The sequence below is a fragment of the Silene latifolia genome, chromosome 8 (genome assembly GCF_048544455.1).
Source record: "Silene latifolia isolate original U9 population chromosome 8, ASM4854445v1, whole genome shotgun sequence".
Classification (NCBI taxonomy): domain Eukaryota; kingdom Viridiplantae; phylum Streptophyta; class Magnoliopsida; order Caryophyllales; family Caryophyllaceae; genus Silene; species Silene latifolia.
Window position 1 is genome coordinate 26,623,136 of NC_133533.1, and position 13,472 is coordinate 26,636,607.

At 34.4% G+C, this 13,472-nt stretch overlaps 2 protein-coding genes across 2 annotated transcripts; one reads left to right on the forward strand and one right to left on the reverse strand.

Moving 5' to 3' along the window:
* Window positions 1-2,684: 2,684 nt before the first annotated feature.
* LOC141596618 (putative WRKY transcription factor 41) lies at window positions 2,685-8,548 on the forward strand. Its single transcript, XM_074416823.1, has 3 exons — window positions 2,685-3,403; window positions 3,496-3,633; window positions 7,788-8,548. The coding sequence occupies exons 1-3, from the start codon at window positions 3,081-3,083 to the stop codon at window positions 8,365-8,367; spliced, it is 1,041 nt and encodes a 346-aa protein (XP_074272924.1). The 5' UTR covers window positions 2,685-3,080; the 3' UTR covers window positions 8,368-8,548.
* Window positions 8,549-9,451: 903 nt separating this feature from the next.
* Window positions 9,452-13,329, reverse strand: LOC141596619 (hydroquinone glucosyltransferase-like). The gene is made up of 2 exons (XM_074416824.1): window positions 12,672-13,329; window positions 9,452-10,473 (listed from the first exon to the last, which is right to left on the reverse strand). The coding sequence occupies exons 1-2, from the start codon at window positions 13,222-13,224 to the stop codon at window positions 9,605-9,607; spliced, it is 1,422 nt and encodes a 473-aa protein (XP_074272925.1). The 5' UTR covers window positions 13,225-13,329; the 3' UTR covers window positions 9,452-9,604.
* Between the last annotated feature and the right edge of the window lie 143 nt (window positions 13,330-13,472).

Consider the following 13,472-nt stretch of genomic DNA (forward strand, 5'->3'; position numbering starts at 1 on the left):
TTTGGGTCAAGTCCATGTATTTGGGTCAAGTCCATGTATATGGGTCAAGTCCATGTATATGGGTCAGTACATGTAAATGGGTCAAGTCCATGTATATGGGTCAGTACATGTAAATGGGTCAGTACATGTAAATGGGCCAGTCCAAATGGGTCAGTCTGTGTTGGCATGGGTCGGGTTATGTCCCGGGTTGGATTGGGTCGGGTTATGACCCGGGTTGGATTGGGTCGGGTTATGACCCGGATTGGATTGGGTCGGGTTATGACCCGGTTTGGATTGGGTCGGGTTATGACCCGGTTTGGATTGGGTCGGGTTATGACCCGGGTTGGATTGGGTCGGGTTATAACCCGGGTTGGATTGGGTCGGGTTAAAACCCGGGGTTGATTGGGTCGGGTTAAAACCCGGGTTTGATTGGGTCGGGTTAAAACCCGGGTTTGATTGGGTCGGGTTAAAACCCGGGTTTGATTGGGTCGGGTTAAAACCCGTGTTGGTTTTGACCGGGTTAAAACCCGTGTTGGATTGGGTCGGCTTAAAACCCGTTTAGATTTGGGTCAGGTTAAAACCCTTGCTGATTTGAATCCAATTTTAGGCAAGGTTGTAGGCAACATGTAATTTTAATTAATGAATCTAGGGTTTTAATTTGTGACAACAACAAAAACGCAGCAATCTTGAATGACAACAGATCCTATACTCAAATTTCCAGATTTTTAACCATTATTTTCAATAATATAGATAAATTATGAAGACTAACAGATCCTATACGCAATCAAGGAACTCACTATCAACAGATCAGTTTATAAAATATCGAAATAATAACAAAAAATTTGGGGCAATAATTTCAATAAGAGTGATAAAAATTGAAGACAAACAAAACTAAATTAAAAAAACTATATTAAAACAGATTCAATACATGCTAAATCCGTCATCACAGATCGACTATATTACGAAAAAAAAATGCGATAAATATTAACAAAAATTGATTATAAGTTGTTAATAACATGTATATGAAATAAAGTCATAGATGTAATTAAAAATCATGGTATTTAATCAAGAAGTGAAAATGATCTTAAAAAAAATCATATGTCGATTTTATTATTAGCATCAACTCAAATATGTAAAAAAAATTGATAGATCTAACATCATAAACAACCATTTTAATTATATGTCGTTTTTTTAATTACCATCAACTAAAATATGTTAAAAAATTGATAGATCTGAAAGTATAAACAACCATTTTAATTATAAGTCGATTTTTTAATTAGCATCTACTCAAATATGTCATAAAATTTATAGATCTAACAATATAAACAACGATTTTAGGTTAAAAAGTCGAAAAAAAATAGAGTGAAAATGAACTTACCAATAATACATCTTGAATAAATGGTTCGAATAACAAAAAATCGACCTTCACCATGTTAATTAATGACCGTGTGCATGCATGAAGAACAGATCGGATAATGAAGGGTTGCTAATCGGATATAGGGTGGACGATTGGCGAGATGGGAGTGTAGTTTTTATGAGAGAAGTAATCAATTAATGAAGAGACGCATAAGTGTTTATTTTTAGGATATTAGTAAGAGAGAGAAGCAGAGAGAGAGAGAGAGGGAGATAAAGCGATAAAGGCGGAGGTGTGTAATGAAGAGGAGACGGGATTTTAGGGTTTCATTGAGGGGAAAGGGGTATATATAGGTGGGGTAAATTATTAGGGTTATTGTGATTTGGGCTGGACGGAAATTTAGAAATGTTTAGCCCAACTTTGCATTTCTATCAGTCCATGTTTGCTATTGTTTGTGTTTTTATTTTTGTTCGGGAATTGGGTTGGACGGGAATTGTACCAAGGTATGAACCCAAATTAATATATAATAGGTTAGTATTAGGTTTTTTTTTACTTGGGCAGGACGGGAATGAAAGAACTGGTGAGGCCAAATTTGGGTTTTCGAGTTGTTGAGTGCAAATTGGGTCATTCTCAGCCCATATGTGATATCGTTTGGCCTTTTAATTTTGTTCGAGATGTGTTTACATGCAGTCCATGTTGTTTACAGTTTGAAAATGTACAATAAAATATAACGTTTGACATAAATTGTCTTTGTCGTTATGGTTTACCAATATAGGTGTTCGGATATCAGAAACAAACTTGATGATTACGGACAATACGCCACAATCAATGTCAAATCCTCGAGTAATTTAAACAATAATTATGTACATTGTTGATTTAGACCATTTAGATAGATACAATAGAAATGCAAAAACAAATATACATTAAAAAAAATTCATTCTGGCCCAAATACATACCCGTGCAATTTTGCACGGGTTTAAAACTAGTACGGGTTAAAAACACAACAATCATTTCTAGTTTGTATTATGATACTCCGTACCTAATAGTATAAGACCAATAAATTGATTCGAGATCTCACTATTGACGCTCCACCCAAGGTTTGTGAATATTTTTTCTTGTACTATTACAACAATCTCAAACAAAATGATGTGAAATTCTATTGACAAAGAATCGGTCCATATATAGGGACAAATTTACTCGTTTTCTCCACTCCAATAATATAATTACTTTTGTATTTTAATTCTAAAAATAATAGTATAATTTTCATCATTCCCTTTTTTTCACAAACACTCTTTTTCATTGTCCCTACAATGTAATGCACAAATAATGTACCAAACCACTTTCCATCTCCCTTCCTAACTTAGGCTACATAGGCTACAATTCAACTATTCTTCTCTTCAAATATATCCACAACAAAGGGAAATAAAAAACATTCTTGCAATTTCCTTTGCATTTCCTTGAATGCTCTAAGAAAAGTCCTATAATATTTCACTTTCACTCATTAATTTGCTTTACCTTCTTATATACCCAATTCTTTAATATACAATTACATAATTTTTCTATACATTTTAGAAAAAAAAAATGCTACCTTTTCACAAGTTTAGATAACATAATTTACACTTCCCCATATTATCACCAATAAATAAACTTTATTTCTTTTTCATTATTTGTTCTTCACTTGCTAGTCTTGGTTTGTAAGCGAGCGCCCCTGCCAGCCCCTCCTCGCTCCACCCCTCTTTGTAAGATCATGGAAAATGTTGATGGATTTGATCAAAGGGCTCAAATGATCAATGAGCTACTTCAAGGTTTAGAATTTGCTAAGCAACTCCATAATCATATTACAAACAAACCCAATTATTCATCAAGTGATGATAATCAAGTTCTTAATTACTCATTTATAATAGAAAAGATGTTGTCTACTTTTGACAAAACCATCACATTAGCCAAGCAAATTAACCCTTCAAGTCCAAACAATGATCAAGCTCATTTGGAATCATTATCAAAATCTTTGGATGTTAATAGCCCAAGAAGCGAAAATTCTCGGCCTAATGTTCGCGCAACTAAGCGAAGGTAAATGATCATTTCGTGTTAAGTTAGCTTAGCTGGTAAAATCGTTAATTATAATTTTGGTTTACTAATCTTTTTTCTTTGTTTATATGTAGGAAAATGATGAGGAAGTGGACAAAGACAGTGAAAGTTGGGCCGGGCAAATCAGTTTCCGGGTTAGAAGGCCCATTTGCTGATGGATTCAGTTGGAGGAAATATGGGCAAAAACAAATCTTAGGAGCCAAGTTTCCAAGGTGAGAAATCGAGATTTACTTAAATTAGTAATTATGGTAAATTAACTATGTTTTACCTTTTAACTTTTAGCTAACACTAAGACCATCCCCAAGCAAGGTCAATTGCTTGGTCATGACCTTGCTTGGTCATGGTTAATGGGGTAATTAAGGTATTTAATTGGTGACCAAAGTTTCTAATTTGTGACCAAAGGTCAATTTGTGACCAAACTTGGTCACTTTGGTCACAAATTGACCACTTATGTGACCTCCTATGTGTCCAAATTTGATTGGTGGAACAATAAAAAAATAATAAAAAAAATTATATAATATGATAGTAGGTATGATTGGGAATGTTGTGAAGTGGAAAATGATTGGGTTGATGACCTAGGTCGCGACCTTCTGCTTGGGAGGGTGAAAATAGGTAAAAGTTAATAAGGTGAAATTAAGAGTAAAATCGAGTCGTGACCTAGTTAGCGTGACCACTGCTTGGGGATGGTCTAATGAATCATCCATAGTTCCGTACACATAGTAACTAGTAACTACTCTTTCCGTCTCAATCATTTATTTACCTACTTCATTTGAGTGTTTCAAGTCAATTGTTTACCTTTCAATTCTCAATTTTTCTCCACTTATCATCTAATAATTAGCCGCATCCTCCTTCCTTGGTTTTGTGCCAACATCAAAGGTAAATAAATGATCAAAACAGAAGGATTATATATGATAAGTAGAACAAGCTTACTTATGAGTTATGATGTGACAAGAAATTTATCGCCTTTTCTTACTTCGTCACAATCATTTATTTATTTTAATTAAAATACCAAACAATAATAATAATAATAATAATAATAATAATAATAAAGACATAAGAAATGTTATCTTTTCAATTTCTAAATTTGCTATTTGGCCCTCTTTCAATTTCTAAATTTGCTATTTGGCACTCTATATGTAATAGTGAACAGAGTTTAAAGATTTAAAGTCTTTTTCAAAAAGACGGAATTTGATGACCATTTTAGGGTCAAATATAATCACAATAGTTCAGTTAGTATTCCAACTTAGGATAAGTTATTTTCTAAAATTGCTATAAAATGATCTCAAAAATTGGTGTTATTGTTTTACGCCTAAATGACCATTTTAGAAGAGATCAACTGAATAGTAAAAGGACTCAAAAGTAATTGAAGTTTTTAGACCATCCTCAACCATGAGGATAGCATTCCTCACAAAATTGAGGAAGAGGAATTGAGGTGCAAATATGGGCTCCAACAATAATTATTAATCCTCAAGAAGTTGAGGATTGAAGCATTCAGCGACAAACCGAAGATAACAACGCTGCGCATGAAATTATTATGTGGACCATCTTTCATTTTTTTATTGCTTTGTAGTACACCATACCTCTTCACAAACTCTTACTTTATTGAATATGTACACATGTAATTAGTGTTAAAAGGCCATTTTTATTTTTACTTCCTAGTAATTAAAATGTAAAATTTTTATTTGAAAAAATTATTACATTATAAAACCTAATTTTTTTTTTCTCTACAAATAGATAGTAATATTGACATATATCCACCCACTTCTTGACTTTTCCTCCTCTTTCTTCTTTGATTTTGTTTACTCTCCTAGATATCGTTTCTTTAATGGACGGTTAAGAATTCATAAATTTTTTCTCGAGTTTTTTTTATTTAATATCATTTTTTTAACTTTAAAAAACCGTCTTATTTTTTTTTTAAAACCGAAGTCAATAAATTATCGAGTTGAAAACCCGAACAAATTACGAAAATAGATTTTATTGTAAAAAATGTGTGGGGTATGTTAAAGTAAGAGAGATAAATGATGAAAGGGAGTGATAAGGAATAAGTGTAAATTATTGTTGGAGGTGCAAAATTGAAAAGTTGAGGAATAATGAGGTGGATGAGTAAGAAGTGATAAGAGAGAGTAGGATGAGGAAGAGTATTGAGTATGGTTGGAGATGGTCTTACTCCTTAGTACTTCCTCCATTCAACTCCACTCTACCTATTTCATTTTTGTGCACTATTCACGATTGTGTATTTAATTTCGATTTTCTCTCGATACGTAAGTGACAATATATTCATGTGGGATCTTGTTTGATTCGTCTTTACGAGTACATTAAAAATATCTAACTTTTACAATTTTTGCAAATACATAGCTAACGATATTTAGCGCGTAAAACACGCGTTGACAAACGTGAAAAAAGAAAGGGGTAGACGAAGTAATTAGATTTACGTGGTTAGAAATAATTGGTGACAAATGAGTATGAGATAATACATCACGTGTGTGTTTTTGAAAGTTCGGTATTATTGGCTTATTGCTAAAAGCTAGAGGAAAAGAATTTTGGCTTTAAGTTTGGGGCATACTAAATTTAGATGTCCCTACTTCAGCATTTTCCACCTACTAGGATAAGAGATATCAACAAATTCTTGGCTTACTTTAAGACAGAAGTATTAAGATAATAAGGTCTTGTTTTTTACCTCCTCTCATTCTCTATGTTCTTCTAAAATTATTTTTGGGTAGAATTTAGTGGGAGTATGATATGTAGATGTAAATGAAAGTAAAAGAGAGAATGTGAGGTCATAAGATATTGTAACCACAAAAGATAGATGAATAAGAAAAGTGGAAGATCTTAGTGAATTTACCGTTTTAGGAAATGTGGAAGATGCTGTTAGAGAATAAGAGGGAGTATTCCTGATAAGAGCTGAGTTATATTGAATAGAACTGATCTAAACTAAATTGAATATAGTGGAGTTGAGTTAAACTGAATGAAATTGAAGTAAATGTTAATTTGTGAAGAGATGAGCTGAACTGAATGAAGCTGAACTGAACTGAGCAGAATAAGAAAAGTGGAAGATCTTAGTGAATTTACCGTTTTAGGAAATGTGGAAGATGCTGTTAGAGAATAAGAGGGAGTATTCCTGATAAGAGCTGAGTTATATTGAATAGAACTGATCTAAACTAAATTGAATATAGTGGAGTTGAGTTAAACTGAATGAAATTGAAGTAAATGTTAATTTGTGAAGAGATGAGATGAATTTGAATGAATGTGAAGTTGAATCGAATCGAAGCGAGAATAGATTTGAGTATAAATTAAGTTAGAAAGAACAGAACTAAATACCAATTTTAAATTCGCATCTTCTTAACTATATACAGTTCTTATGACTCAATTTAATAATTTTTTTTAAAAAAAATAAATGAAAAAAGACCGATTTGTTTGAACCAAAGTTAAAGTAGGATAGGAAATTAGGAAATTAATTTAGCAAGTATATAGTATCAATAGGTCTTGGTATAGACGGGTGGGGCGAACAGACGGGTAAAGACCTCTAATAAAATGGGTAGGGGGGACAATGTGGGGCACCCCATGTGCTTCCCACTTTATGGCAAACGGGTATTTTGTGAGGAGAAGTGGTATCCGTCTATACGTATAAACGGATAATGTCCGTCTATAATGAGAATTTGATATAATTACCATATCATTATCAGCAAAATTGGTCAATGCTAGTATGATAAGGTTGATATAATAATTTAAAGCAATAAAGTTTGGTTTTGTATGCTTGAGTACGTTTCGTTTTCATTCTACTAGAAGCATAGTGGTATTTCACTATTTCACATCATGCTTTGTTAAGCCACGCCTCACTTATTACGTAATGTTTAAAGGATTGGTCTCCCTAGACAGGTCATTTTAGTCTAAAATAATGAGACGGAGTTTTGAGATTATTCTATAGTCAAATATGATCACTTTTGAAAAATAAGTTACTATATGCTGTAACACTAGCTAGACCATTATGGTTATATTTTAACATAAAATGATCACAAAATCTCATCTTATTTGTTTAAGATTCAAATGTAGTGATTCGTATGAAAATGTGACACACATGTTTGAATTTGAGTCCTACAAAACCGAACTCATTTATTGTATATCACTTCTCATGATGGACTCTATAATGTTAACAATTGAGTTTAATGACAACTGCGTTTGGAGTACTTATCGTATCACAACATAGACCAGATTTGTGTATAGATATCGAATAGACTATACAGAACGCTTTCCGCCAAACCCGAGTTGAAGTTACATCACTTTACGTACCAATATGTTGGATTTGATATTCAATCCGTGCTCTATTCTATTTTTTATAACTAACTTTTAAACCTCGGAAATGAAACAGGGGATATTACCGATGTACCCATCGCCACTCAAAAGGTTGTCCAGCAAAAAAACAAGTACAACAGTCCGATGAAGACCAGTCCATTTACCAAGTCATGTACGCTGGTGAACACACTTGCTATCCTGGGCCAAATCTACAATCGGCCCAATCAAGTCCCGGTTTAGCCGATAATTCAAAAAGTGAACCACAAGCACCTACAAGCCCACAACAACTTGACCCAACTATTCAAGAAGTCTACTTGGGTCTAAGCCCAGAAGGTGACCTGAAAATCGAGACCGATGAATCAATCGATAAGGCCCAAATGTTTCGGTGTTTTTCGTTCAAATCGGCCTTTTTAGAAGTTGGGCCTTTTGACATATTGGGCTGCTCTACTGATCTTGCATCTACGACAACCTCGGGATCCAACTACTTTTCGAGTGATATTGGGCCGTATGCTGGCCTTAAAGTACAAACTTCAGAGTCCGATATCAACGATCCGATATCCGGCCAGAACTCGGTTACTAATTCTCCAACAGTCGGTGATTTTGAGTTCCCCCATGACCAGTGGCTAGATATCGATCCTAAATTTTTTAAGGTTTGATATCGTGTTAATGTACTCTGTAGTAATGTGTGAAATTACTAGGGTGGTTGAGTTGTAGCATAGTTACAAACTTCTACTAGGGTTATAGTAACCTTATATAGTTATAGTTATGTGTTAACATGTATGTTTCATCAGGATTTAGAGTTGAATAAATCTTATGATTACATCATAAATTACATCATCTGATGTTGATAGCATATTTCATTCAATATGTTTTCCTTAATATTTTCCATCTTGGTAATTAGTGCACTCTTAGTTACGTGAACACATTAATCTTATTCCGTATGTTTGTTTAATCAAGATGGCATCAAATATTATTGAAAAGATTAATAAAAGAAACCAGAAAACGATCAAGGTTTGCTCTTCCCCTCTTCTCTCTAAAAAAAACCCTAACCTTCATCAATCAAATTTGGGGTTTCTATTGACTATTGATCGATGGTACGCCCCCAAAAAACTTTATTTATCAATTTTTAGTATGAAACTTTGTGAATTAATCAATAAAAGTCTCCTTTTTGGTGAGATCGGTTTGTCTGTCTCTATTTTCGGAGTTTTTTTAGTCCTTGTTTTTCTAGGTTTTAGTTCTATTGGAAATATAGATAAGAGGCTTAAGAGCGCTTTGGTCGTTTCTCATATGGTGAAGATGCGGAAGATCAGTTTCGTAATAGCTTAGATCGTTATATGGTATTACATATGTTGTCAATTTGTTGGTTGCACTCAATTTGGTCAGATGAAATCGTCTCTCGTCAAGGCTCAAGATCATATGATCCTCTTGTGAAAAACTGTTTGCAGCTATATGATAGAGGACGTGCTTTGGAGCAATTCAAGTTTATAGATCTTTCTTTGAACAAGATTTTATTTTATTTGGTTCTAGTCGAATTGTATCGTTCAAATTTGTCATATGTTGTAGATGTCGTATGACTATTTATTAATGAATTGATCATTTCTTTCAAAAAAGATGGCATCAAATATTAAAAAAATTAATTGACACGGATGTTTATTATGTTATGTATATGTTACGTGAACACATTCATCTTATTCCATACGTTTGTTTAAAACATAACTCAAATATATTAAACAAAATATCGAAATGAGATGAATAGAGGAAGCATTATATTTCCATACATAATATTTTTTTTTTTTACAGAAATGTCAATTGAAAATGTTCAATAAGTTTTATTTTACAGGAATGTGAAAGACGTGATAAAGATTGAAGAAAAAAGTAGATGATATTGCTTGTTTAAGATTGCCATTTGTGAACAACTTGGTTAAGCAACTTTGTGGATACTCCATCCTCGCTTCTAGACATCTTAGCATATTCACTTAGCTCCTTCATTCGTTGATGAACCCTCTTCCCTTCTTCACCTTCCATCAACTCTCGGACCACCTTTGCAATCTCCTCCGCTTCCACAAGATTACCTTCGGCCCCTTTCGGCCTAAGCGCCACCTTTACCCCTTCATTTAGCATCACTGCATTCATTCTTTGCTCCGCGTAAAGTGGCCAAGCAATTAAGGGTACTCCATTGACTATACTCTCTAATGTTGAGTTCCATCCACAATGTGACAGAAATCCACCCGTCGACCTATGACCCAAAACCTCGATTTGAGGGGCCCATGATGGGACCAATAGCCCACGATCCGCAATCCGGTCCACGTACCCGTCGGGCAAAAACCCAAATGGATCATCCTGACTTTTCGCACTAAAAAATGATCCAAAGGAACTATTACTTGGGCTTCTAACCACCCACAAAAACCTTTGACCACTTTTCTCCAAGCCAATAGCTAATTCAATAAGTTGCTCATATGATAAAGTACCCCCACTCCCAAATGACACAAATAAAACCGATTCGGGTTGTTGCCGGTCCAACCATCTCAAAATATCTGACCCATCCGGACCATCACCCAAACCCGACTGAATTATCGGCCCAATTGGGTAAACTGGGGGTTGGTCCGGGTTATTATGTTGTAAAGCATGTAAAGCACCCGGTTCAAGATCCATGAAGGTATTGACGAAAATACCCTCGGCCAATTTGTACCTCTTTATTTGATCCATAATGACCTTATATGCTTCATCCTTACGATCCTTAGCCGTGTCCACAAAATCCTTGCCTGAAAGTATTCAAATGTATTTACATTTAAGATACAAAAAGTATTACATAATACGGAGTACATGATAAAAATCACCCAGTATATACTTCGTATAATATAGATGTAGAACACGGTTTTTCTAACGTGCACCACCATGAGTTATGACACATGTTAATAAATTAAATAAAGAAAAATTCTTATTAACATGTGCACTAAGGACACATACGTTAAAAAATCCGTATAATCGTATATCAGCTTGTCTCATTGAAGACAGGTACTATCCGTCACAAGCTGAAGACGGATAATGTCCTTCTCAGTCTCTCACAATATCACAAGTGGGAGGGCAAGTAGGGTACTCCATTTAATTATCACTTGATTTGTCATTTGCATATTGTGAAAAGAGTACTATCCATCTTAAGCTTGAGACGCCTTTATATAATAATTCATCCAAACAAAAAACATATCCATAAATCAATACAAGAAAGTTATTGGATGAAACATACAACTAACCTTGTCTAGTGCCTACCTCGTCGTAAGTGGAGTTAATAATTCATCATGATTTGACAACCCAATAACTTGTGAGGTTTCTTCATTCGCATAAAGTACTCGTTTTTATATAATAACTAGTTTTATACCCGTGCAAAATATGCACGGGTCATAATAGCAGACATTATCATTAGATACATGAACGTGTAATTGAGCGTGATTAAGTGTTCAATACCGTGATAATATAAATAGTCCATATTTGGAGATTTGAATATTTGATAAATATTAGATTCGAATATTAGATAATATACAACCGTATTTTATTAGAATTTATTAGAATTATATTAAAGGTATTTGACATGTTACATCCGTCAAATGTATGTAAATTGCAATATTTTACGTAAATCGTGACCTTTTAACTTATGTTTTAAGTAATTAAAATAGGAATAGGAAGTGTGTTGAGGAGAGAAAGTAATTAAATAAAATAAGAAAACATGGGGGCAGCCACATATAAAAACTCAACAACCAATCAGAAGTCAAGAAAAAACTCAGCTTTTATACTATGTAGATTCATCCATCCAAACAAAAAACCTCCGGCTTGCTGTTTTCTTTCCATTTCAATAAAATACTATTTACATATATTAGAGAAATGGGAAGAAAAATAAAAGCCAGAGGGAATATATATTTTGAAGATATCTCAGTTTAGTGGTTAAAAACGAAGGTATTGTAGACAATAGATCTCAGGCGCGAATTCTCTCTCCTCTCTATTATAATGCGACTAAGTACGCGTTTCGTTAAAAAAAAAAAAAAAAAAAACAGAAAAAAATATATAATTATATAATTTTCTCAATTTTGACTCGATAAATTCTTTACATTTATTTTTTTACAAAGTAAATGTATGAAATAAGTGTACAAACTACAAAGTTACTAATAGAAATAAGAATAGCAATAGTTATTTGTTAGCATTAAGATGGACATCCTATATTCCTATAATCCTATGGTAACCTTTGAAGTGCCTTGGATGTTATAAGTAAACTTGTATAAATACATTGAATTAGATGAATGAAATGAACCAAGCAATTACAATTACAAAACAATATTAGTCTCTCCAAAATCTAAGACTTACGTATAATTTTCATCTTATTAGAGCATTTTAATAAACGTTACAAAGCAAATGCATATTAAAACGTGACTAACGTAAAGAATTCACTATAGATGGAGAAATGAAATACGTAAAGAATTGATTAAGGAGTACACCATCTCATAATAATTTGTTTGGTGCTTTATATTTAAGGATAGTAATAGGGCGTCACCGATTGACGTCCAAATTGGGTGCCACCCTCTCACATACATTTTTAATTGAAGGGTTTCACTCACCCCATGTGAGAGGGTGACACCCAAATTAAGTGTCACCCTGTGGCGCCCTTTTATTTTCTTTTATTTAATTGCCAAATAAATGATATCTAAACATAATACTCCGTATAGTTGTTCATGGATCGTTATGTCCATTAAACCCGACCCATCCCGTCCGCAAAATAAACCGGTACAAATAAGGCATTTAAGAAAATTACTAAGGATGGCCTGCTAATCTATCACAAACCGGTTAATTCGCTTGTTCATGGGCTAAAAAATTAACGTGAGCCCCGCCCATGTTCAACCCAATCACCTCTACTTCCGTACTAGTGATATTATTAAACGACATGTGCGATAAACAGTATAAGACTGTGTCTTACCGTAGAGAGGCACACATCCAGGCAAAACAACCGGATCAACCATATCCCTATACTCACACGACACCGTTTCATCCAACAAAGGCAAATGAAACAACAACGACAAACACATAGCCGTAGACGTAAAATACAAATAAGGCAACACTCCAAACTCCCTCGCAACATCGAACAAAAGCGTCCCAAACAAGTCCGTAACAAGCGCCACCACGCGCGTGTCGCGCGTGAGTCTAGCAATGGAGTCACGGAGGTGATTAGCCGAGTGGACATGAGTCAGGTTAATAGTAACCTCATGTGCCACGTCATCGGGAAGTAGTGAGGGGTCCACGGGAGGGAGGAAGGTGTATGAGATGGCAGAAGGGAGTCCGGAAAGATAGGCGGATTGCGCCGATGTCGGGACGGAGGTGGTGGTAAGGAGGAGTAGGGAGATGGAGAAGTTGTGGGTGGAGTGTAGGAGTTTGGCAAATTCTGTTAAGGGGATTAGGTGACCCATCCCTGGGCTAGGGACTATTATTACATGGCCTTCTTGTGTATGGGTGGTGTGTTCTTGTTCTACCATTTTGTAACTTGGTTGAGTTTGTAGTTTTGATGAATGTGTGTTTATATTTTTAGACAAAGGGATGAATGTGTGTTTACAAATTGTATTTTTGTTGGTTGTCTTTATATGTGGTAGAACATTTTTTTGGTGATATGAAAACTACAGCCGCTATCTTCAATGGTAAAATATTATTACTCATGTATATGTATTTATGTTTCTTTTTCTCAATAGTCAATCCTCATTAATCGGTTTATTCCATTTTTATTTGG